Source organism: Melopsittacus undulatus, chromosome 27 (assembly GCF_012275295.1).
Source record: "Melopsittacus undulatus isolate bMelUnd1 chromosome 27, bMelUnd1.mat.Z, whole genome shotgun sequence".
In the NCBI taxonomy this organism is placed as follows: domain Eukaryota; kingdom Metazoa; phylum Chordata; class Aves; order Psittaciformes; family Psittaculidae; genus Melopsittacus; species Melopsittacus undulatus.
Window position 1 is genome coordinate 183,355 of NC_047553.1, and position 23,849 is coordinate 207,203.

The 23,849-nt window shown below is 61.8% G+C and overlaps 3 protein-coding genes and 2 long non-coding RNA genes across 5 annotated transcripts; 3 read left to right on the forward strand and 2 right to left on the reverse strand.

Annotated features, from left to right (window-relative positions):
• Position 1: 1 nt before the first annotated feature.
• On the reverse strand, positions 2-1,936 carry LOC117437787 (uncharacterized). Its single transcript, XR_004550500.1, has 3 exons — positions 1,853-1,936; positions 1,704-1,752; positions 2-118 (listed from the first exon to the last, which is right to left on the reverse strand). It is a non-coding gene; the product is annotated as an uncharacterized lncRNA (long non-coding RNA).
• Positions 1,937-2,661: 725 nt separating this feature from the next.
• Positions 2,662-3,910, forward strand: LOC117437788 (uncharacterized). Its single transcript, XR_004550501.1, has 4 exons — positions 2,662-2,722; positions 2,884-2,952; positions 3,597-3,669; positions 3,844-3,910. It is a non-coding gene; the product is annotated as an uncharacterized lncRNA (long non-coding RNA).
• A 520-nt stretch (positions 3,911-4,430) lies between these two features.
• CD37 (CD37 molecule) lies at positions 4,431-7,660 on the forward strand. Its single transcript, XM_034072417.1, has 4 exons — positions 4,431-4,533; positions 4,929-5,081; positions 5,928-6,011; positions 7,548-7,660. Exons 1-4 carry the CDS (start codon positions 4,441-4,443, stop codon positions 7,617-7,619), a joined length of 402 nt encoding a protein of 133 aa, XP_033928308.1. The 5' UTR covers positions 4,431-4,440; the 3' UTR covers positions 7,620-7,660.
• Positions 7,661-8,061: 401 nt separating this feature from the next.
• KASH5 (KASH domain containing 5) lies at positions 8,062-13,323 on the forward strand. Its single transcript, XM_034072348.1, has 14 exons — positions 8,062-8,099; positions 8,236-8,273; positions 8,947-9,130; positions 9,799-9,851; positions 10,033-10,081; positions 10,292-10,432; positions 10,961-11,078; positions 11,168-11,218; positions 11,588-11,665; positions 11,732-11,800; positions 12,032-12,091; positions 12,175-12,239; positions 12,448-12,607; positions 13,285-13,323. The coding sequence occupies exons 1-14, from the start codon at positions 8,062-8,064 to the stop codon at positions 13,321-13,323; spliced, it is 1,143 nt and encodes a 380-aa protein (XP_033928239.1).
• Positions 13,324-17,022: 3,699 nt separating this feature from the next.
• Positions 17,023-22,878, reverse strand: ALDH16A1 (aldehyde dehydrogenase 16 family member A1). Its single transcript, XM_034072387.1, has 13 exons — positions 22,765-22,878; positions 21,820-21,974; positions 20,874-20,951; positions 20,561-20,770; positions 19,807-19,956; positions 19,577-19,681; positions 19,112-19,230; positions 18,959-19,031; positions 18,613-18,755; positions 18,334-18,496; positions 18,077-18,259; positions 17,309-17,431; positions 17,023-17,198 (listed from the first exon to the last, which is right to left on the reverse strand). Exons 4-13 carry the CDS (start codon positions 20,765-20,767, stop codon positions 17,046-17,048), a joined length of 1,419 nt encoding a protein of 472 aa, XP_033928278.1. The 5' UTR covers positions 20,768-20,770; positions 20,874-20,951; positions 21,820-21,974; positions 22,765-22,878; the 3' UTR covers positions 17,023-17,045.
• Positions 22,879-23,849: the final 971 nt, after the last annotated feature.

Here is a 23,849-nt window from a genome sequence, read left to right on the forward strand (position 1 = left end):
CCCCGCCCCCGCCGCTGGCCACGCCCCCGGCCCCGCCTCCGGCTCCGCCCCCAGCTCCGCCCGGCCCAGGGCGAGCGCGGCCGCGTCCCCGCAGCGCTCCACGTGATCCCGGATGAAGCTGGGGGAGATAACGGGAGATAACGGGATGATAACGGGATGATAACGGGATGATAACGGGGAGATAACGGGATAACAGCATGGGATAACAGGATAATAATGGGATGACAGCATGGGATAATGGGATAATAACTGGATAACGGGATAACAGCATGGGATAACAGGATAATAACGGGATGACAGCATGGGATAACGGGATAATAACGGGATAACGGGATAATAACGGGATAACAACATAATAATGGGATAACAGCATGGAATAACGGGATGATAACGGGATAATAACGGGATAACGGCATGGCATAATGGGAAAACAGCATGGGATAAAGGGATAACAGCATGGGATAACGGGAAAACAGCATGGGATAAGGGGATAACAGCATGGGATAACAGGATAATAATGAGATAACAGGACAATAACGGGATAATGGCTTGGGATAGCGGGATAACGGAATAATGGCATGGGATAACGGGTTAATAATGGGATAATAACGGGATAACGTGGGATAACGGCATGGGATAACAAGATAACAATGGGATAACAGCATGGGATAACGGGATAATAATGGGATAACGACATGAGATAACAGGATAATAATGGAATAATGGGATAATGGCGTGGGATAATGGGTTAATAATGGGATAACAGGATAATAACGGGATAACGGCGTGGGATAACAGGATAGTAATGCGATATCAGGATAACGGCGTGGGATAACAGGATAATAATGGGATAACAGGATAATAACGGGATAACAGCATGGGATAACGGGATAAGAATGGGATAACAATGTGGGATAACGGGATAACAACATGGGATGGAACGGGAGAGCAGCGTGGGATAAAGCAGAACAGCACTGGATAGCGCGGGATAACAGCATGGGATAACAGCATGGGATAGTGGGATAGAGAACAGCATGGGATAACAGAGCAATAGGATGGGATAAGATAGGATAATATGGGATAGCCTGGGATGACAGCATGTGGTAATGGGACAGCAACACGGGATAGCATGGGACAGCACAGGACAGTATGGAATAACATGGAATCACATGGGATAACATGCAATAATATGGGATAACATTGGATAACATATGATAACATGGGAATATCGTGGGATTCCGGCTATGGGCCATGAGGGATCCCAAGGTTCCACCCCCCCCAGTGCACAAGGGGGGTCCCAGGTCCCTCCTCCCCCCCTGCCCCATAACTCAGGGTCTCCACCCATAGAACCCCCATAGCCACCTATAGAACCCCCATAACCCCCTCTAGAACCCACATAGTCCCTTATAGGACCCCCTGTAGAACCCACATACCCCCCTACAGACCCCCCATAGCCCCCTTTAAAACCCCCTATAGAACCCCCATACCCCCTTATAGACCCCCCTATAGAGCCCCCATTGCCCCCTTTAAACCCCCCTATAACCCTCCCATAGAACCCCCATAGCCTCTATAGAACCCTATAGGACCCCCATAGCCCCCTATAGCCCCCCATAGAGCCCCCATAGCCCCCCCATAGCCCCCATAGAACCCCCATAGGCCCCTATAGACCCCCCATAGCCCCATATCCCCCCCCATAGCCTCACCCCCTCAGCAGCAGCGCCCCCGTCCTCATGATCTGCTCCGAGGAGTCCCCTAAAACACGTGGGGGGGGGGGGGGGTTCGGGGTCACTCCCGTTCCCCCCCCCCCCATTCCCATCCCCCCCCCCCCCCCCACCGGCCCCTCCCATCTCACCGCTGCCCGGGGGGGGGTCGGGTTCTCTGCAGCCGTCCCCGCCCCCCCCCCCCGCGTCTCCGCTGTTCCCGGCCGCGCTCCCGTCCCCCCCCGCGGCCTCCGCGTTGGTTCCGCCCCCTCCTCCGCCGCCCCCTCCCCTCTGCGCCGCCGCCGCCGCCGCCGCCGCCGCCGCCGCCATCTTGGCGCCCGCAACACGTGGCCCCCCCCCTTCCTTCCGCGTCGGCGTCACGTCCTGGTCACGTGAGGAGGGAAACGGAGGGAGGGGCACGTGGGCACGGCGTCGCTATGGTGACGGAGGGGCGGGGCGAAGAGGGAGCAGCCAATAGGAGCCTGAGGCAGCGCTGGCCAATGGGGAGGGGGAGTGAGGGGAAGGCGACCAATGGGGAGCGTTCCCGCGCTTTTCGGGGGGTGGGGCGCGATGTGGGGGCCCCTATGGGGGGTATTGGGGTCCCTATGGGTGCTATGGGGGGTTATGTGGGGTATTGGGGTCCCTATGGGTGCTATGGGGGCTATGGGGGTATTGGGGTCCCTATGGGTGCTATAGGGGGCTATGGGGGTTATTAGGGTCCCTATAGGTGCTATGGGGGCTATGGGGGTATTGGGGTCCCTATGGGTGCTATGGGAGGTATTGGGGTCCCTATGGGTGCCATAGGGTGCTACAGGTGTCTATGTGGGATCTATGGGGTGTGGGGGGGTCTATTGGGGGCTGTGCACACCCCATAGCCCCCCATTGCCCCCTATAGCACCCATAGGCACCCATTGGCTCCCCCTATAGCACCCCACGGGTGCACCACGTGACCCCCCCAAAACTTCCTCCCCCCCCCCCCCAGGCGCTTCCTGCCCCTGCGGGAGCACCCACAGAGAGCGGAGGTGGGGGGGGGGCCATGGGGCCCTATGGGTGCTATGGGGTCTATAGGGGTATATAGGGATCTATAGGGGTCTATAGGGGATTATGGGGGTCTATAGGGGTCTATGGGGGTCAATGGCACCCATAGTGGGTGCTGACCCCCCTTCCTCTCCCATGGGTGCAGCCAATGGGGCCCAGGGGCTGCCTGGGCCTGGCCAGAGGCTTCCTCTTCCTCTTCAACAGCGCGGCCGCGGTGAGCACCCATGGGTGCTATGGGGTCAATGGGTGCTATGGGGGGGCTATGGGTCAATGGGGGTCAATGGGTGCTATGGGGGGGCTATGGGTCAATGGGGGTCAATGGGTGCTATGGGATGCTATTGGGGGTGCTATAGGGTGCTGTGGGTGCTATGGGGGTTAATGGGTGCTATGGGGTGCTTTGGGGGTGCTATGGGGGGGCTGTGGGTGCTGTGGATGCTATGGGGGGGCTGTGAGTGCTATAGGGTGCTATGGGGGTTAATGGGTGCTATGGGGTGCTTTGGGGGTGCTATGGGGGGGCTGTGGGTGCTATGGGGTGCTTTGGGGGTGCTATGGGGGGGCTGTGAGTGCTATAGGGTGCTATGGGGGTTAATGGGTGCTATGGATGCTATGGGGTGCTATTGCGGTGCTATGCGGTGCTATGGGGTCAATGGGGGCTATTGGTGCTTTGGGGTGCTGGGGGTGCTATGGGGTAAACGGGTGCTATGGGGTGCTCTGGGGTCAATGGATGCTATGGGTGCTATGGGTTCTATGGGGTCAATGGGTGTTGTGGGGGTCAATGGGTGCTATGGGTCTCTATGGGTGCTATGGGGTCAATGGGTGCTATGGATCTCTATGGGTGCTCTGTTTTGCCCCCCCCAGCTTTTAGGGTCTCTCCTCGTGGCCTTTGGCCTCTGGGCCCTCCTTGACCGCTGGAGCCTCAGCTGGGTGCTGGGTACGACCCCCCCTATGGGGCACCCCCTCTATGGGGCACCCCCTCTATGGGGCACCCCATAACCTATGGGGCAACCCCCTATGGGGCACCCCATACCCTATGGGGCACCCCCTCTATGGGGCACCCCATACCCTATGGGGCAGCCCCACTGACCCCCCCCCTTTCCCCCCCCAGGCTCCCCATTGCTGGCGCTCCGGGGCTGGGCCTGGCTCTGCTTGGGGGTCGGAGGCTGCACCGTGACCTTGGGGGCCCTGGGGGGCATCGGGGCCCTGCGGGGGGGCAGGGTCCTGCTGGGGCTGGTGAGTGGGGGGGCAGGGGGGAGGGGGGGCAGTTATGGGGCTGGGGGGGGAGGGGCACGTGTGGGGCCAGCCCCATATGTTCTCCTGCCCCCCAAGTACTTCGGGGTCCTGCTGCTGCTCTTCACTGCCCAGATCACTGTGGGGGTCATTGCCTACACCCAGCGCGTCCATGTGAGTGCGGTGGGGCTGCGCTATGGGGTAAGGTTGTGGGGCTGGGCTATGCTATGGGGCTGGGTTATGGGGCAGGGCAATGGGGCTGGGTTATGCTATGGGGCTGTGATATGGGGCGCGGTTATGGGGTGGGCAATGGGGCTGGGCTATGGGGCAGGGCAATGGGGCTGGGTTATGCTATGGGGCTGGGTTATGGGGCAGGGCAATGGGGCTGGGTTATGCTATGGGGCAGGGTTATGGGGCTGGGTTATGGGGTGGGCAATGGGGCAGGGCTCCCTCTGCCCCCCAGGTGTTCTCCAAGATGGCGGCGCACGCGCGGGACCTGATCCGGGGGTACCCGGCCCAGGGACCCCCAGGGGAGCCCCACGAGGCCTGGGACCTTGTCCAGCAACAGGTGAGCCCCATAGAGCCCCATAGAGACCCATAGAGACCATAGAGACCATAGAGACCCATAGAGACTCCAGAGACCCATAGAGACCCATAGACCCCATAGAGACTATAGAGACCCATAGAGACCCATAGAGCCCTATAGTGACCCCATAGAGACCATAGAGACCCAGAGACCCATAGAGACCCCATAGAGACCCCATAGAGACCATAGAGACCCATAGAAACCATAGAGACCCATAGACACCATAGAGACCCATAGAAACCATAGAGACCCATAGAGACCATACAGACCATAGAGACCCATAGACACCATAGAGACCCATAGACACCATAGAGCCCCATAGAGACCATAGGGACCCATAGAGACCCATAGCCCCCACATCTCCCATTGTCCCCCAGCTCCATTGCTGTGGCTGGGCTGGGCCCCAGGACTGGAGCCCCCGTGGGGCCGTCGCCTGCTCCTGCCTGGTCCCCAACAGCACCCGAGGGACCCTCCCGCGCCTGCCCCATGGCCGCTGCCCCATGGCTGCACCGCAGGACCTGTTCCCTATGGTGAGAGCCATTGAACCCATTGATACCCATTGAGACCCATTGATACCCATTGACCCCATTGATACCCATTGAGACCCATTGATACCCATTGACACCATTGATACCCATTGAGACCCATTGATACCCATTGACACCATTGATACCCATTGAGACCCATTGATACCCATTGAGACCCATTGATACCCATTGACCCCATTGATACCCATTGACCCCATTGATACCCATTGACCCCATTGATACCCATTGGCACCCATTGATACCCATTGAGACCCATTGATACCCATTGGCACCCATTGATACCCATTGAGACCCATTGATACCCATTGAGACTTATTGATACCCATTGGCACCCATTGATACTCATTGACCTCATTGGCAACCATGGATATCCATAGGCACCCATTGGCACCTATTGACACCCATTGACCCCATTGGCACCCATTGATACCCATTGACCCCATTGGCACCCATTGGCACCCTTTGGCACCCATAGACCCCATTGGCACCCACGGGCACCCATTAGCACCCTTTGGCACCCATTGACACCCATTGACCCCATTGGCACCCATAGACCCCATTGGCACCCATTAGCATCCATTGGCACCCATAGACCTCATTGGGACCCATTGCCCCCCATTACCCCATTACCCCATAACCCCCATTACCCCCATTATCCCCATTACCCCATAACCCCATTGCCCCCCATTGTCCCCCATTGCCCCATTACCCCCATTACCCCTATTGCCCCATTACCCCCATCACCCCCATCACCCCCATTGCCCCATTACCCCCATCACCCCCATCACCCCCATTACCCCATAACCCCATTGAACCCCATTGCCCCAGGGCTGTGCCGAGCGCTCCCGGCTGTGGCTGGCCCAGAACCTGCCCTCAGTGCTCGGGGGCAGCCTTGGCTGTGGCCTCGTGGAGGTGAGGGGGGGATGGGCGCTATGGGGCAGACAGTGGGGCTATGGGGCAGACAGTGGGGCTATGGGGCAGACAGTGGGGCTATGGGGCAGTCAATGGGGCTATGGGGCAGACAGTGGGGCTATGGGGTGGTCAATGGGGCTATGGGGCAGACAGTGGGGCTATGGGGCAGTCAATGGGGCTATGGGGCAGACAGTGGGGCTATGGGTGGTCAATGGGGCTATGGGGCAGACAGTGGGGCTATGGGGTGGTCAATGGGGCTATGGGGCAGACAGTGGGGCTATGGGTGGTCAATGGGGCTATGGGGCAGACAGTGGGGCTATGGGGTGGTCAATGGGGCTATGGGGCAGACAGTGGGGCTATGGGGCAGACAGTGGGGCTATGGGGTGGTCAATGGGGCTATGGGGTGGTCAATGGGGCTATGGGGCAGACAGTGGGGCTATGGGGTGGTCAATGGCGCTATGGGGCAGACAGTGGGGCTATGGGGTGGTCAATGGGGCTATGGGGCAGACAGTGGGGCTATGGGGTGGTCAATGGGGCTATGGGGCAGTCAATGGGGCTATGGGGCAGACAGTTGGGCTATGGGGCAGACAGTGGGGCTATGGGGTGGTCAATGGGGGTATGGGGCAGACAGTGGGGCTATGGGGTGGTCAATGGGGCTATGGGGTGGTCAATGGGGGTATGGGGCAGACAGTGGGGCTATGGGGTGGTCAATGGGGCTATGGGGTGGTCAATGGGGCTATGGGGCAGTCAATGGGGGTATGGGGCAGTCAATGGGGGTATGGGGCAGACAGTGGGGCTATGGGTTGTCAATGGGGCTATGGGGCGGTCAATGGGGGTATGGGGCAGACAGTGGGGCTATGGGGTGGTCAATGGGGCTATGGGGCAGACAGTGGGGCTATGGGGTGGTCAATGGGGCTATGGGGCAGACAGTGGGGCTATGGGGTGGTCAATGGGGCTATGGGGCAGTCAATGGGGCTATGGGGCAGTCAATGGGGGTATGGGGCAGACAGTGGGGCTATGGGGTGGTCAATGGGGCTATGGGACAGTCAATAGTTTCATGGGGCGGTCAATGGGACTATGGGGTGGTCAGTGCTCTATGGGGTGCTCAATGCTCTATGGGGTGGTCAATGGGGCTATGGGGCTCTCTGTGTCAATGAGGCCCTTTGTGGGGCACATTATGGTTCTATGAGGCTCTCTATGGGGCACTCTATGTGTCAGCCCATGCTCTATAGGGTGCTCTGTGGGGCTCCCTATGGGTCTATGGGGCTCTCTATGGGGCTCTCTATGGGTCTATGGGGTGCTCTATGGATCTATGGGGCTCTCTATGGGTCTATGGGGCTCTCTATGGGTCTATGGGGTGCTCTATGGATCTATGGGGCTCTCTATGGGTCTATGGGGTGCCCTATGGCTCTATGGGGCTCTCTATGCCTCTATGGGGCTCTCTATGGGGCTCTCTATGGCTCTATGGGGCTCTCTATGGCTCTATGGGGCTCTCTATGGGTCCGCCCATGCTGCAGGGGGCGCTCTCTCCCTCAGCTGCTGCTGCTCCTGCTCTCCATGTTCCTCATCCGGAACCTGGACCCAGACGAGCCCCCGATGGCGCCGTGAGCTCCGCCCCTTCCCCTCCTTCAGCCAATAAAACACCAGGACCCGGCAGCGCCAACCAATGAGAGCGGGGAAGGGGCGGGGCCACGCCCCCTTCCAGCACAGGGCCCGGCTTGGGGCCAGTCCCAAAGGGCCACGCCCCTTCCCTCCGAAGACCACGCCCCTCTGCGCTGTGATTGGCTCAACCCCTCCGAGCGGGAACAGCTCCCGCGTGGCCCCGCCCCTTTTACCTCAGACCTCCCCCTTGGCCACGCCCCTCTGCGTTGTGATTGGCTCAGCCCCTCTTGGGCGGGAACTCCTCGCTCTGAGCCCCGCCCCTTTCACCTCAGGACTCCTCTTGGCCCCGCCCCTCCCTTCAGATCCAGGCTTCTGATTGGCTCAGCCCCCGCGGGTGGCACCGCTGAGCCCCGCCCCTCTCCCCTCACCTCAGGACCCCCCCCCGGCCATGGCGGAGCCTCCGGGGGAGCCCCGGCCCCGATCCCGGTCCCGGTCCCGGCCCCGCGGGGGGGGAGGGGGCGAGGGGGGGGGAGGGGCCCCGGAAGCGGCGCGGGGGGACCCCGGGGGCGGCTCCGGGCTGGAGTTTGTGCTCGATTGCACCTTTGAGGCCTGCGACCCCCAGGGCACAGGTACGGGAACAGGGGGAGAGCACGGGGGGGGGTACGGGGGGCAGAGAGAGACCAGAGAGAGACCATAGGGACCCATAGGGACCCATAGAGCTCCCATAGAGCCCCAGAGATCTCCCATAGACCCCACAGAGTTCCCATAGAGCCCCATAGAGCCCCCATAGACCTCTCATAGAGCCACATAGAGCCCCACAGATCTCCCATACAGCCCCATAGAGCCTATAGAGCTCCCATGGACTCCATAGAGCTCCCATAGAGCCCCATAAATGCCATAAAGCCTCATAGAGAGCCCACAGAGCCCATAGAGACCCATAGAGCTCCATTGAGCCTCATAGAGCCCATAGAGCCCTATAGAGCCCATAGAGCCCCATAGAGAGCCCATAGAGCCCATAGAGCCCCATAGAGCCCATAGAGAGCCCATAGAGCCCCATAGAGCCCCTATAGAGCCCATAGAGCCCCATAGAGCCCATAGCGCCCCATAGAGTTCATAGAGAGCCCATAGAGCTCCCATAGGGCCCCATAGAGCCCATAGATCCCATAGAGCCCTATAGAGCCCAGAGACCCCCATAGAGCCCATAGAACCCCCATAGAGCCCATAGAGCTCCCATAGAGATCATAGAGCCCCCATAGAGCCCATAGAGCTCCCATAGAGCCCATAGAGCCCCATAGAGCGCCCCTCTAGCCGCCATGGCGCCCCCTGCCGGCAGGCCGCGTGCCCGCCGCGCGGGTCCTCCAGTACCTGTCGGCCGTGACCGGGCGGCCCCCGGACGAGCGGCGCCTGCGCGCTCTGGGCTCCATGCTGGAGGCGGCGGACGGCGCATGCGCGGGGGCGGGGCTGGACCGGGCCGCGTTCCACAGCGTCATGGGGAGGTGGATCCGGAAGTGCCGCAGGTCAGCGGGCGGCGGGGTCACGTGAGGACACACCGGGACCCATAGGGACACATTGGGACACATTGAGACCCTATAGAGACACATTGGGACACATTGGGATACATTGGGACCCCATAAGGACACATTGGGACACATTGGGATACATTGGGACCCTATAGGGACCCATTGGGATACATTGGGACCCTATAGGGACCCATTGGGACACATAGAGACCCTATAGCGACACATTGGGACACATTGGGATACACTGGGACACATAGAGACCCTATAGAGACACATTGGGACACATTGGGACCCTGTAAGGATACGTTGGGACACATTCGGATACATTGGGACCCTATAGAGACCCATTGGGACACATAGAGACCCTATAGGTACACATACAGACCCTATAGAGACACAGAGAGACCCATAGGGACACACTGGGACCCTATAGGGACACATAGGGACACCTTGGGATCCTATAGGGACACATAGAGACCCATAGGGACCTACAGAGACACACTGAAACCCCACAGAGATACGTTGAGGACCATAGCGACCCATTAACGCCTCATAGACATACACCCCATAGTGACCCATAGACATACACCCCATAGCAGCCCATAGACGTACACCCCATAGCGACCCATAGAGACCCACAGAAACCCCCTCCCCCCCCCCCCCAGGGGCTCGTGGCTCGGGGAGGAGCTGGAAGTGGCCGCTGGAGACCTTGGTCCAGGTGAGTGTGGGGCTCCATGGGGATGCTCCATGGGGAGCTCCATAGGGATGCTCCATGGGGATGCTCCATAGGGATGTAGGAGCCGCCCTGGGGATGCTCCATGGAGCGGGGGGTGGGGGGGGCTGCTTCAGAGGCTGGGAACGCTCCTGGCCCCCCCTGATACCCCCCCCCCTACCTCCAGCAGAGGAAGCTCCCACAGAGGCAGAGACCGAGCATGGTGCAGAGCCAGGGTGAGGCCGGGATCCATCCCATTGATCCCACCCCATGGATCTCACCCCATGGATCCCACCCCATTGATCCCACCCCATTGATCCCATCCCATGGATCCCCCCCGATATATCAACCCCATTAATCCCACCCCATGGATCCCACCCCATGGATCCCAACCCATGGATCCATCCCATGGATCCCCCCCCATGGACCCCCCCCCCCCCCCCCAGCCCGGAGCCGCTGCAGTTCCTGTCCCGGGCCCAGCTCTTGGCCATCTACAACCAGCGGCTGCAGCGCGAGGCCGAGGCCAGCGAGGAGCAGAACTCGCGCCTGGGGGAGGAGCTGCAGGAGCTCCGGGGGCAGCTGCGCAGGTGAGGGCCTGGGACATCCCATAATAACCCACTGGGGTGGGCATCCCATACTAACCCAATGGGGATGGACATCCCATAATAACCCACTGGGGGTGGGCATCCCATACTAACACAATGGGGGTGGGCATCCCATAATATACCACTGGTGATGGACACCCCACTGTGCTGAGCACCCCATGGTGATGGACACCCCATGGTGATGGACACCCCATGGTGCTGAGCACCCCATGGTGATGGACACCCCATGGTGATGGACACCCCATTGTGCTGAGCACCCCATGGTGATGGACACCCCATGGTGACGGACACCCCATGGTGATGGACACCCCATGGTGATGGACACCCCATGGTGTTGAGCACCCCATGGTGATGGACACCCCATGGTGATGGACACCCCATGGTGCTGAGCACCCCATGGGGATGGACACCCCATGGTGATGGACACCCCATGGTGCTGAGCACCCCATGGTGATGGGCACCCCATGGTGATGGACACCCCATGGTGCTGAGCCCCCCCATGCCCCATAGCACCCAGCAGGCACTGGAGCGAGCGCGCGCGGCCACTGAGGAGCTGGAGGACACCAAGGCTGCGGTGAAGGGGCTGGAGGAGCAGAACCTGGAGCTGCGGCGCAGGATGAGGACCCTGGTGGGCCCTGGGGGCACCCATTGGGGGCAGTGGCACCTGGGGGGGGCACCCATGGACCCACCCCCCACCCAATGTCCCCATTGGTGCAGGAGAAGGAGCAGAGCAGCCTCCGGTCGCACGCGGATGGGCTGCAGGAGGAGGTGAGGCCCTTGCCATGGGGACGCCATTGATACCCCATTGATGCCCATTGGTGCCCCAGTTGGTGCCCCATTGGTGTCCCCATTGATGCCGCATTGATGCCCTATTGATACCCCCATTGATGTCCACATTGGTGCTCCATTGATACCCCCATTAATGTCCCATTGATAACCCCATTGATGCCACCATTGATGCCCCATTGATACCCCCATTGATGTCTCCATTGATGCCCCCATTGATGCCACATTGATATCCCCATTGATACCCCCGTTGATGCCCCTATTAATGCCCCATTGATATGCCCATTGATGCCTCCATTGATGCCCCCATTGATGCCCCTATTGATGCCCCATTGATTACCCCCATTGCAGACCCAGCACCTGCACAGCGAGGGGCAGGAGCTGCGGGCCCAGCTGCAGGCACTGGTGCCCTCGGTGACGCTGCTTGAGGTGAGACCCCCCCCATGCCCCCCCCCGTTTTCCCCCCCATGGGCCCCCCCAGTGCCACCAATGCAGCCTCTGCCCCAGGCCCAGCTCTGCCGCTGCTCCGAGCTCCTGCTCAGCCACGAGGCCACCGCAGCCCAGGTGAGGGCACCCAATGGGGTCTGACCCCCCCATGGGCACCCAATGGGGTCTGACCCCCCCATGGGCACCCAATGGGGTCTGACCCCCCCATGGGCACCCAGTGGGGTCTGAGCCCCCCCCATGGGCACCCAATGGGGTCTGACCCCCCCATGGGTACCCAATGGGGTCTGAACCCCCCACGGGCACCCATTGGGGTCTCAGCCCCCCCATGGGCACCCAATGGCTCCATAGGCCGGGCAGAGGGTGACTGAGCTGACAACAGCACTGGAAGAGTACGAGACAGCAGTGAGGGTATGGGGGCTATGGGGTTATGGGGGGGCTATGGGGTTAGGGGGGGTCAATTGGGACCCCCAACCCCGTGTCCCCCCCCCCAGGAGCAGCGGTTGGAGGCAGCACGGCTCCAGCATCAGTTGGATCAGCTCCAGGAGACCTGTGGCCTGTGAGAGATGGGGGACAATGGGGTAATGGGGGTAATGGGGCAAGAGGGGAGATGGGGGGCAATGGGGGAGATGGGGGGCAATGAGGGAGATGGGGGGCAATGAGGGAGATGGGGGACAATGGGGGCAATGGGGCTAACTGGTCCCACACTGATGCCAGCAGCACCCATGGGTGCCCCTCACTCACTTCAGTTCCCCCCCCCCTTACAGGCAGCTCTGGGGCACACTCGGTGACACCCCCATGGGCCAGGTAAGGGTCAGGGGACCCCAATGGGGGGCATCAATGGGGGGGTATCAATGGGGGTGCCCCATGGAGCTGAGCCTGGTGCCCCCCCAGGAGGGGGCTGAGCCCCAGCAGGATGAGGCCGAGGTGAGGACCCCCCCCGGAGGCCAGCACCAGGTAGGGATGGGCCCAGGAGGCCGCCAGCCCCAGTGCTCCCAGTGCCACTCATGGCCTGCACCGGTAGGGCACCAGTAACCCCAGTGCCACCAGTACCACCAGTGACAGCAGTGCCACCAGTGACACCAGTGACAGCGATGACATCACCAGTACCACCAGTGACAGCAATGGCATCACCAGTACCACCAGTGACAGCAATGCCATCACCAATAACACCAGTAACCCCAGTGACAACAATGGCATCACCAGTACCACCAGTGACAGCAATAGCATCACCAGTACCACCAGTGACACCAGTACCACCAGTGACAGCAATGGCATCACTAGTAACCCCAGTGCCCCCAATGACCCCGCTGCTGGCACTGCCCCCAGTGCCGGCCCCAGCCCCACTGGAGATCCCAGTTCTCCCAGTGCTCCCAGTGCTGGGCTGGGCACTGCTGCTGGGGCTGCTGCTGCTGCTGCTGCTTTGGGGGAGGCCAGCCCCGAGCCTGCAGCTGCGGCACCACAGAGCCCCCCCCATGTGACACCCCCATAACCCCCCCCATAACCCCCATCCCATAACCTCCATCCCATAGCCCACATCCCACAACCCCATTTACCCCATAGCCCCCCATAAACCCCATCCCGTAACCCCATTTCCCCCATAGCTCTCATTGACGCCCATAACGCCCTCATTTACCCCATAGCCCCCATTTACTCTCTATAATCTCCCATTTACCCCCATAACCTCCCATTTACCCCCCCATAGCCCCCTAAACCCCCTCATTTACTTCCAATAACCCCATTTACCCCTTATAACCCACCCATTTATCCCCCATAACCCCCATTTGCCCCCTGTAGCCCCCCCATTACCCCCATTTACATCCACAACCCCCATTTACCCCCCAAAAGCCCCCCATAGCCCTATATAACCCCCCCATAAGACCACCCCCATGAGATCCCCCCATAACCTTCCATTCCCCAGGCACCCATTTACCCCCCTTTACCCCCAGAAGACCCCTCCCCATTGCCCCCCATCACCCCCCATTTACCCCCAATAAAGCCACGTTGCTCTGTGCCCCCCCCATCCCTTTACCCCCTCCCATAAGGGGGTTCGATGCCCCCCCCCTCACACTCAGGCTCCCACCATAACCTTTATTGGGGGTGCTCTCATTGGCTCTGGGGGCCCCCCCAAACACCCCCCCCACTATGGGGGGGCCGAGGGGGGTTCCCATGGCTCCTGGATCAGCCTAAATTGGGGGGGAAGGTCAGGACCCCCCAACCCCCCCCAGGGCTCCCCCATAACCCCCCCCCCATAGGCTCTCCTTTACCTGGGTCCATCCCTGGTCCCCCCCTGCAGCTGCTCAGGGCCCATCCAGCTCCAGCACTGGGGGGGCACCGCTGACACCAGTGACCCCCCCCTTTACACCCCATTGCTCCCCATTACCCCCAATGCATCCCCATTGCTCCCATTGCCATTACCCCCAATGCCCCCATTGCTCCCCATAACCCCCCATTACCCCCAATGCATCCCCATTGCCCCCCCATTGTACACCCATTGCTCTTCCCACTTCCCCCATTGCCCCCCCATTGCCCCCATAACATCCCCATTACCTCCCCATTACCCCACCATTGCCCTATAACTCCCATTGCCCCCCATTACCCCTCCCACTGCCCCCACATTGCACACCCCATTACCCCCCATTACCCCACCATTGCACACCCCATTGCCCCCCATTACCCCTCCCATTGCCCCCACATTGCACACCCCATTACCCCCTATTGCCCCCCCATTGCCCCCCATTACCCCTCCCATTGCCCCCACATTGCACACCCCATTGCCCCCCATTACCCCTCCCACTGCCCCCACATTGCACACCCCATTGCCCCCCCATGGCCCCACATTACCCCTCCCATTGCCCCCCATTACCCCACCATTGCCCCATTGCTCCCATTGCCCCACCTGCACTCGGTGCCCCCCCTCCTTCTCCTCATGCTCAGGCCCCACACAGCCGCGCTCAGCACCAGGGCCCCCCCCAGCGCCCCCCATAGGATGAGCCCGTGGGGGGCGGAGGGGGGGACCCCGTGGGGCGCCGCGGGGGGGGGGCGACACGGGGGGGTCTGCGGGGGGGGGAAATGGGGGGGATCAATGGGGGTCCCATGGGGGGTCTCTATAGGGGGTCCCCATTGGGGTTCCTATGGGGGTCGCTATGGGGCCAGTACCCTTGGTGCAGCGCAGGTGGGTGCAGGTGTGGGGTGGGGGGGGGCGCTCCCGCAGCCCCCCCAGCTGCAGTTCCAGCCCCCCCAGGAGCTGGGAGAGGTTCATGGGGCGCAGGCGAGCGCAGCCCTGGGGGTCCTGGGGGCAATGGGGTGGTCAGTGGGACCCATAGAGAGCATAGAGACCCATAGAGACCCATAGAGACACATGGAGACCCATAGAGACCGCATAGAGACCCATAGAGATTCATGGAGACCCCATAGAGACCCATAGAGACCATAGAGACCCCATAGAGGCTCCATAGAGACCCATAGAGAACCCATAGAGATCCATAGAGACCATAGGGACTCATAGAGACCCTAGAGAAACCATAGAGACCCATAGAGACCATAGAGACTAGAGAGACCATAGAGACTATAGAGACCCATAGAGACCGTAGAGACCATAGAGAGACCCCACATAGAGCCCCGGCCGTAGCCCCGCCCCTAGCCCCGCCCCGCTCACGCTGATTGGACAGCTGCTCAGGAAGTGCAGCTGCGCGGCCAGCGCCTGGAGCCGCGGGGACAGCGCCCCCCCCGCGCGGGAGGCCAAGGAGCGGAGAGCGGCGAGCCCGAACCGGAGCGTCCAGAGCTGGGAGCATGGGGAGAGCTGGGGGGGGAGGGGGGGTCAATGGGGGGAGGGGTCAATGGGGGGAGGGGGAGGGGGTGGGGTGAATGGGGGGGGGAGGGGTGAGGGGGGGGGGGAGGGGGGTGTGAATAGGGGGGATGGGGAATGGGGTGGGGGGAGAGGGGTGAATGGGGGGGTTCGGGGAATTGGGGGATGGGAATGCTGGGGGGGGAATGGGAGGGATGTGGTGAATGGGGTCAATGAGGGGAATGGGGGGGCATGTGGGTGTATAGGGGTGAATGGGGGGATGGGGGGGATGGGAGGGGGTGAATGGGGGGGGATGGGGGCGATGGGGGGAGGGGTGAATGGGGGAAGATGGGGGGGATGGGGGATGGGGGGGATGGGAGAGCTGGGGGGAGGGGTAGGGGGGTTGGGGATGAATGGGTGGGATGGGGAAGGGGGTGGGGGGAGAGGGGTGAATGGGGGGAGTGGGTAAATGGGAGATCTGGGGGGAGGGGTAAATGGGGGGGTTCGGCGAATTGGGGGATGGGAGAGCTAGGGGGGAATGGGAGGGATGTGCTGAATGGGGAGAGCTGGGGGGATGGGGTGAATGGGGGCAATGAGGGGGACGGGGAATGGGGGGGCATGTGGGTGCATAGGGGTGAATGGGGGGATGGGGGGGATGAGAGGGGGTGAATGGGGGCGATGGGGGGGTCCTGGGGGGGCTCTCACCGGCTCCAGGTTCTCCGGCATCTCCACGGTGTAATCCAGGAGCAACCATGGGGTCTGGGGGGGGGGGGGGCACAACCGTGGGTGAGCCCCATGGGGGGGGCCCATAGGGGAGGTCCCATAGGGGTCCATGGGGGGATCTCATAGGGGAGGTCCCATAAGGGTGCATGGGGGGGGGGGTCTCACCACGGCCTCCACGTGGGCCCGGATCGTGCTGCTCACGGGGTTGAACTCGAAGGAGCAGCAGCCGCCGGGGGGGGGCACAGCCAAGAGCAACAGCACCTGGGGGGGGGGGGCGGAGGGGTCCATTGGGGTCCATGGGGGGGGGTGTAGGAGCATCCATTGGGGTCCATGGGGGGGTGCAGGGGCATCCATTGGGGTCCATGGGGGGGAGTAGGGGCATCCATTGGGGTCCATGGGGGGGAACAGGGGCTTCCATTGGGATCTATGGGGGGTGCAGGGGCATCTATTGGGGTCCATGGGGGGGTGCAGGGACATCTATTGGGGTTAATGGGGGGGAGCAGGGGCATCCATTGGGTTCCATGGGGGGGACCAGGAGTATCCTTTGGGGTCCATGGAGGGGGGGGTGTCCCCTCTTACCAGCGCGGATCCGGGGGGGGCCGGGTCCATGTCGGGAAGAGCCGGGGGGGGGGGGGGGGGGGGGAAGGGGGGACCCGAGCCCCCCCCCGGAGCTGCCACCGAAAGTGAAAGTGACTGAGGGGCGGGGCGAGAACGAGGCTGGAGCCTCCCCCCCCCCCCCCCCCCCAGGCCCCTCCCCCCCCAGGCCCCTCCCCCCTTGGTACCCAATGGTTCGGAGCAGCAATATGAGAGTGAGGCTGAGTTTTGGGGGGTCTTTATTGGGGGGGGGCACAAAGTTCAAAGGTCAGGGGTCAAGGGCAGCCACAGGCTGTGGGGCCGGGTGCAGCGCAGCTCCAGCTCCAGGTCAGCTTCGGGGGGGGGCGCGTCCAAAACCCCCCCCTCCGGGACCCACACTTGGGGGTCACCCCCTATTGAGCCCCAGTCGAGGTCCTGCAGGGGGGGGGATGGAACTGGATGAGTCCATAATGGGGGGGGGGGGTGGGGGGGGGGTGCAGGGATCCCCCTGTGTACGATGGGGGGGATGGGGGGGGGGTACTCACCGGGTCCCCCCCACAGAGCCAGAGCCCATTGGGGCGCTCCCTGGCCAGGGGCAGCCCCGAGGCCGTGGCCCCCCCCGGTAGCACTGAGAGAGCCCCCACCGGGAGCCCCGCGGCCTCCAGAGCCTGGGGGGGAACAGAGAGGGGTTGGGGGGGGCAACATGGGGGGGTGTATAGGGGCAAATGGGGGTAATGGGGGGGCAATTGGGGTCCTGGGGGGGTAATTATGGGCCTGAGGGCAAATTGGGGTTCAGGGGAAGCAAATGGGGGCTCTGGGGGGCAAATGGGGGTCATGGGGGGCAACTGACGGTCTGGGGAGGGTAACTATGGGTCTTGGGGGTGCAAATGGGGGTCATGGGGGGGGCAATTGATGGTCTGGGGAGGGTAACTATAGGTCCTGGGGGTGCAAATGGGGGTCATGGGGGGGCAAATGGGGATCATGGGGGGGGGCAATTGATGGTCTGGAGAGGGTAATTATGGGTCTTGGGGGTGCAAATGGGAGTCATGGGGGGGCAAATGGGGGTCATGGGGGGCAATTGATGGTCTGGGGAGGGTAATTAGGGGTCCTGGGGGTGCAAATCCCACTGGGGGGCAGTTGGGGTCATGGGGGGGTAATTATGGGTCCTGAGGGCAAACTGGGGTCCCGGGGAGCAAATGGGATCTCTGGGGGGCAAATGGGGGTCATGGGGGGGCAAATGGGGGTCATGGGGGTGCAATTGGGGGTCATGGGGGGTCAGTTGTGTGCCCCACGTGGGTGGGTTCACCCCTGACCTTCTGCAGCCGCCTCGCGGCCTCCAGTCCGCTGGGTGGCGCCACCAGCACGAGGGCGTTACCGCAGGCGAGCGCCGGGGGGAGGAGCTCCAGCGCGCGGCGCAGGGGGCGGGGCCCGCTCCAGGCCACGCCCACCACGCCCAGCGGCCTCCGCGTCACCAGGAACCGGCCCCCGGGCGCCTCCTACCGGCGGGGAGGAGCCCTCGCTTTAGCCACGCCCCCTTCCAGCTAGGCCTCGCCCCATAGGCCCCGCCCACCTTCACGGCCCCGCCCATCAGCAGCGCGCGCGCCGCCCAGCGCTGCAGCGCCCCCTGCAGGCGCGCGTCCTCCTCTATGGCGCCGTCCGCCAGGGGGCGCCCGAGCTCCCGTAGCGCCCCCTGCAGGACCCGGGCGCGAGCGGAGGCCTCCAGACGAGCCCAACTGCAACGAACGGGGGGGGGGGGACACACGGGGGGGGCAATGGGGGGTCCTATTCACCCCATGGACCCCCCCCCCCCCAACGCCCTTTGCCCCCCCCCTCCTCCTCCATCACTCACCCCATAGCGGCACGGCGCGCGACCCCCATGGCTGCAGTGATGTCACCGGGGTCAAGGGTCACGTCAGGCACCCCCAGGCTGGGGGCTTCATCCAATGGGGGTGTGGGGGGGGCCCAGGGGGGGCGCCCAAAGAGGCGCAGCATCTGGGGGGGGGGGGGGGGGGGAGCAGAGGGGTGGGAACAGCCAAAACACAGGGACCCCCCCATTGACACCCCCCCATTGACACCCACCTATTGATACCCCCCCATTGACACCCCCCCATTGACGCCCCCCTATTGATACCCCCCCATTGACACCACCCTATTGAACCCCCCCCCGGGGACCCCACTGGGACTCCCCCATTCACCTCAATGGCTCCGCGCCCCCCCCATGGCTGTGGCACCTCGAGGGTATTGACCCACACCAGCTCCATGGGCAGCCTAAGGGGGGAGGGGGGGTCAAGGTCAGAGCGAGGTCACGAGTGGGGGGAGGGGTGGGGTCACGCTGAGGTCAAGGTCACCTCTGGGCCGTGTCCAGGGCCAGGGCCAGGTCCTGGGTCCAGAGCGAGGCTGCAGTGGGGGGGGGGAGCCCCGAGAGCACCGAGAGAGCCTCAGGCAGCGACCGCACGGGGACGAGGAGCTGGGAGGGACCATAGAGAAACCATAGAGAGGCCACAGAGACCCATAGAGAGCATAGAGACCCATAGGGACCTATAGAGACCCATAGAGACCATAGAGAGATCGTAGAGACCCATAGAGACAATAGAGACCTTAGAGAGACCCATAGAGACCATAGAGACACCATAGAGAGCATAGAGACCCATACTCATAGAGACCCATAGAGACACCATAGGGAGCATACTCATAGAGAGCATAGAGACCATAGAGACACCATAGAGACCCATAGAGACACCATAGAGAAACCATAGAGACTGATAGAGACCATAGAGTCAATGCCCCCCATATCCCCCCATTGCCCCTCTTACATCAGTGTCCTCTCCCCACACATCGGGGTTCAGGGGGTCCCCTCTGCACAGCGCCCGGAGCCGCCGCACCAGGGGGGCCACCAGCGCCTCCAGCACCACCAAGGTCTGCAATGGGAGCAATGGGGGGTAATGGGGGCAATGGGGGGCAATAGGACCCTGAGGACCCCCCCATAGGGGCCAATGGGAGGGGCCGCAGGGGCCTGCCCTGGTCGGCCTCAACCAACGCTCACCAAGGGCAGGGGGGGCCTGGCCCTGCCCCCCCCCATGATGGCGGCGGCTGCACTGTCCAGGTCAGCTGAGTCCAAGATGAGGACGATCACGTGACCCCCCCGCGGGGCCACCCGCAGGTAGCGGCTCCCCCAGAGCCCCAGGGGGGGGTCCTGTGGGGGACAATTGGGTACATAGCACAGGTACATAGGGTATAGGGGGGGCATAGGATGGGGACATAGAGTATATAGGGTATATGGGGGGTATGGGATGGATACATAGCGTATATAGGGTGTATAGCACATGTACATACGGTATATGGGGTACATAACACAGGTATATAGAGTGTATGGGGTGTATAGCACATGTACATAGGGTATATAGGATGTATGGGCTATATGGGATACATAGCACAGGTACATATGGTATATGGGGTATATGGGCGGTATAAGACAGATACATAGGGTATATAGGGTATATGGGGGGTATAGGATGGACACATAGGGTATATAGGGCATATGGGGAATATAGGATGGACACATAGGGTATATAGGGCATATGTGAGGTACAGGACGGACACATAGGGTATATGGGGGGTATAGGGTGGATACATAGAGTCTATACAGTCTATAGTCTCTATAGGGTGTATAAGTGCTACAGAATATGTAGTGTCTAAAGGTTCTATAAGATATATAACCTCTATGGGTCTCTATGGGATCTCTATGGGTCTCTATGGGATCTCTATGTGTTCTATGGGGCTCTATGGGGCTCCAGTACCTCCGTGTCCCCCACCGACGTCACCGCGCTCACCCCGGGCAGGTCCCTCAGGGCCCGGTGCAGGGGGGGGGCCCCGGTGACCACATTGAGGACCCCGGGGGGCAGTGGTGCTGCCCCCCCGGCCCCCCCCCAGCTCTGCCACCAGCAGCGGCCCCAGCGCGGCCCCAGCCCCCCCCGGCGGCACCAGCACCAGCACCAGGGCACCATTACCTGGGGGGGGGACAGCGATGGGACCCCCCCATTGGGTGCTATGTGTGGGGGGGGTGTGTCCCTCTGTGCCCCCCCCCCCATTATAGGGGTCCCCTTTACTCACCCATGGCCAGGAGGGGGCCCAGGGTCCCCATCAGCGCTGTCAGGGTGCAGGGAGCTGGCACCACCACAGCCACCACCCCTGCGGAGGGCAATGGAAGGGTCCCATTGGGTCCCTATAGAGGGGGGGTCCCACTGGGTCCCCATAGAGGGGGGAACCCATTGGGTCCCTATGGGGGAGTCCCATTGGGTCCCTATGGGGGGGTCCCATTGGGTCTCTATGGGAGGGGGGTTCCCATTGGGTCTCTATGGGAGGGGGGGTCCCATTGGGTTCCTCTGGGGGGGTCCCATTGGGTCCCTATAGAGGGGGGGTCCCATTGGGTCCCCTTGGGGGGGGGACAACCCATTGCGTCACTATGGTGTGGGGAATCCCATTGGGTCCCTATGGGGGGGTCCCATTGGGTCCCTATGGGGGGACGACCCATTGTGTCCCTATGGGGGGGGAAATCCCATTGGGTCCCTATGAGAGGGGGTCCCATTGGGTCCCTATGGGAGGGGGGGTCCCATTGGGTCCCTATGGGGGGGGTCTCATTGGGTCCCTATGGGGAGGTCCCATTGTGTCCCTATGGGGGGGATCCCATTGAGTCCCTATAGAGGAGAGGTCCCATTGTGTCCCTCTGGGGGGGATCCCATTGGGTCCCTATGGGGGGGGATCCCATTGAGTCCCTATGGGGAGGATCCCATTGTGTCCCTATGGAGGGGAGGTCCCATTGTGTCCCTATGGGGGGGGGGATCCCATTGTGTCCCTATGGGGGGGTCCCATTGTGTCCCTATGAGGGGAGGTCCCATTGAGTCCCTATGAGGGGAGGTCCCATTGTGTCCCTATGGAGGGGAGGTCCCATTGTGTCCCTATGGAGGGGAGGTCCCATTGTGTCCCTATGGGGGGCTCCCATTGTGTCCCTATGAGGAGGTCAGACAGCCGCGCCGCCAGGGGGCGCCGTGTCACGCACCGAGCGGGCTCCAGCCCCGCAGGCTCCAGGCTCCTGCCGCCGCCTCCCGCAGCGCCCGCAGCGCCCCCTGCAGGTCAGAGCCAGGGCCACGGCCCGTGCCCAGAGCGGCCACGGCCGCCAGGGTGGGGGAGGAGCCCTCGAGAGCCCCCGCCAGGCTGGGGGGGCAGGGGGTATGGGGGTCAATGGGGGGTAATGGGGGGCAATGGGGTTAATGGGGATCAATGGGGGTTAATGAGGATCAATGGGGGGGTAATGGGGATCAATGGGGGGCAATGGGGATCAATGGGGTTAATGGGGATCAATGGGGGTTAATGAGGATCAATGGGGGGGTAATGGGGATCAATGGGGTTAATGGGGATCAATGGGGATCAAGGAGGGCAATGGGGATCAATGGGGGACAATGGGGATCAATAGGATTCAATGGGGGTCAAGGGGGTTCAACGGGGCTCAATGGGGGTTAATGGGGCTAAGTAGGGTTCAATGGGGATCAATGAGGGTCAATGGTGTCAATGGGACTCAAAGGGTATCAATGGGGCTCAATGGGGTTAAATGGGGTCAGTGGGCTTCAGTGGGGGTCAAAGGGAGTCAACGGTGCTCAGTGGGGTCAACAGTGGTCAATAGGGTAAATGGGGATCAAGGGGGCTCAATAGGATTTAATGGGTCTCAGTAGGGATCAATGGATATCAATGAGGGTCAGTGGGGCTCAATGGGGATAAATGGGGTCAGTGGGGTTCAAAGGGGGTCAACAGTGCTCAGTGGGGTCAACAGTGATCAATGGGGTAAATGGGGTGCAATGGGGCTCAATGGGGTTCAGTGGGTTCAATGGGGATCAATGGGTTCAATGGGATCAATGGGGATCAATGGGGTTCAGTGGGTTCAATGGGGATCAATGGGGTTCAGTGGGTTCAATGGGGCTCAATGGGATTCAATAGTCTCTGTACTCACCGTTCTAGGCTCTCTGCCCGCTCCGCCCCCCCCAGCTGCCCCCATGGTGCCGCCATTGCCGCAGCCACTGCAGCCGTCAGGTCCCCGACGTCCCCCCCTGGCACCGAGAAGAGCACCCGGCCTGGGGGCAACGGCACCGCTGAGCCCCCCGAGCCCCATTGATCCCCATTGAACCCCATTGATCAGCATTGAACTCCATTGATGCCATTGAACCCCATTCATCCTCCTTGAACCCCATTGAACCCCACTGATCCCCATTGAACCCCACTGATCTCATTGAACCCCATTGAAACTCATTGAACCCCATTGACCCCACTGATCCCCATTGATCTTCCTTGAACCACACTGATCCCATTGAACCCCACTCAACCCCACTGACCGCATTGATCACAATTAAATCCCATAGATCCCACTGAACCCCACTGATCCCCATTGAACCCCATTCATCCTCCTTGAACTCCATTGATCCCCACTGAACCCCACTGACCCCATTGATCCCCATTGAACCCATTGACTCATTGAACCCCATTGACCCCCACTGACCCTCATTGATCCCCATTGAACCCCAATGAACCCAATTGAACCCACTGAGCCCACTGAACCCCATTGCCCCCCCCTCACCGCTCTCCTGCTCTCCCCCCTGCAGCCGCTCCCTTCCGGGTGTCTTCAGCCATGTCCCGGCCACGAAGTGCCCCAGGGCAGGGCCTCGGGACTGCAGCCAGGCCTGTGGGGGGCAATGGGGCGTGAACCCCCCATGATCCCCCCATTGCCCCCCATAGCCCTCCCATTGCCCCCCATAACCCTCCCATTGCCCCCCATAGCCGTCCCATTGCCCCCCATAACCCCCCCATTGCCCCAATAACCCCCCCATTGCCCCCATAACCCTCCCATTGCCCCCCTTAACCCCCCATTGCCCCCCATAACCCCCCCCATTGCCCCCATAACCCCCCGTTGCCCTCCCATTGCCCCCATAACCTTCCCATTGCCCCCATAACCCTCCCATTGCCCCCCTTAACCCCCCCATTGCCCCCCATAACCCCCTATTGCCCTCCCATTGCCCCCCATAACCCCCCATTGCCCCCAAT

Coding starts and splice junctions, on each gene's coding strand:
- KASH5 (XM_034072348.1), top strand. CDS start 8,062: ATGGCGGAGCCTCCGGGGGAGCCCCGGCCCCGATCCCG. Junction 9,852..10,032: donor CGCTGGAGACCTTGGTCCAG/GTGAGTGTGGGG, acceptor CCCTACCTCCAG/CAGAGGAAGCTCCCACAGAG. Junction 10,082..10,291: donor GAGCATGGTGCAGAGCCAGG/GTGAGGCCGGGA, acceptor CCCCCCCCCCAG/CCCGGAGCCGCTGCAGTTCC.
- ALDH16A1 (XM_034072387.1), bottom strand. CDS start 20,767: ATGGTGCCCTGGTGCTGGTGCTGGTGCCGCCGGGGGGGGCTGGGGCCG. Junction 19,231..19,576: donor TGTGGGGAGAGGACACTGAT/GTAAGAGGGGCA, acceptor GGTCCCTCCCAG/CTCCTCGTCCCCGTGCGGTC. Junction 17,432..18,076: donor CCGCGAGGCGGCTGCAGAAG/GTCAGGGGTGAA, acceptor GTTCCCCCCCAG/GCTCTGGAGGCCGCGGGGCT.
- CD37 (XM_034072417.1), top strand. CDS start 4,441: ATGGCGGCGCACGCGCGGGACCTGATCCGGGGGTACCCGGCCCAGGGA. Junction 4,534..4,928: donor GGGACCTTGTCCAGCAACAG/GTGAGCCCCATA, acceptor ATTGTCCCCCAG/CTCCATTGCTGTGGCTGGGC. Junction 5,082..5,927: donor CGCAGGACCTGTTCCCTATG/GTGAGAGCCATT, acceptor CCATTGCCCCAG/GGCTGTGCCGAGCGCTCCCG.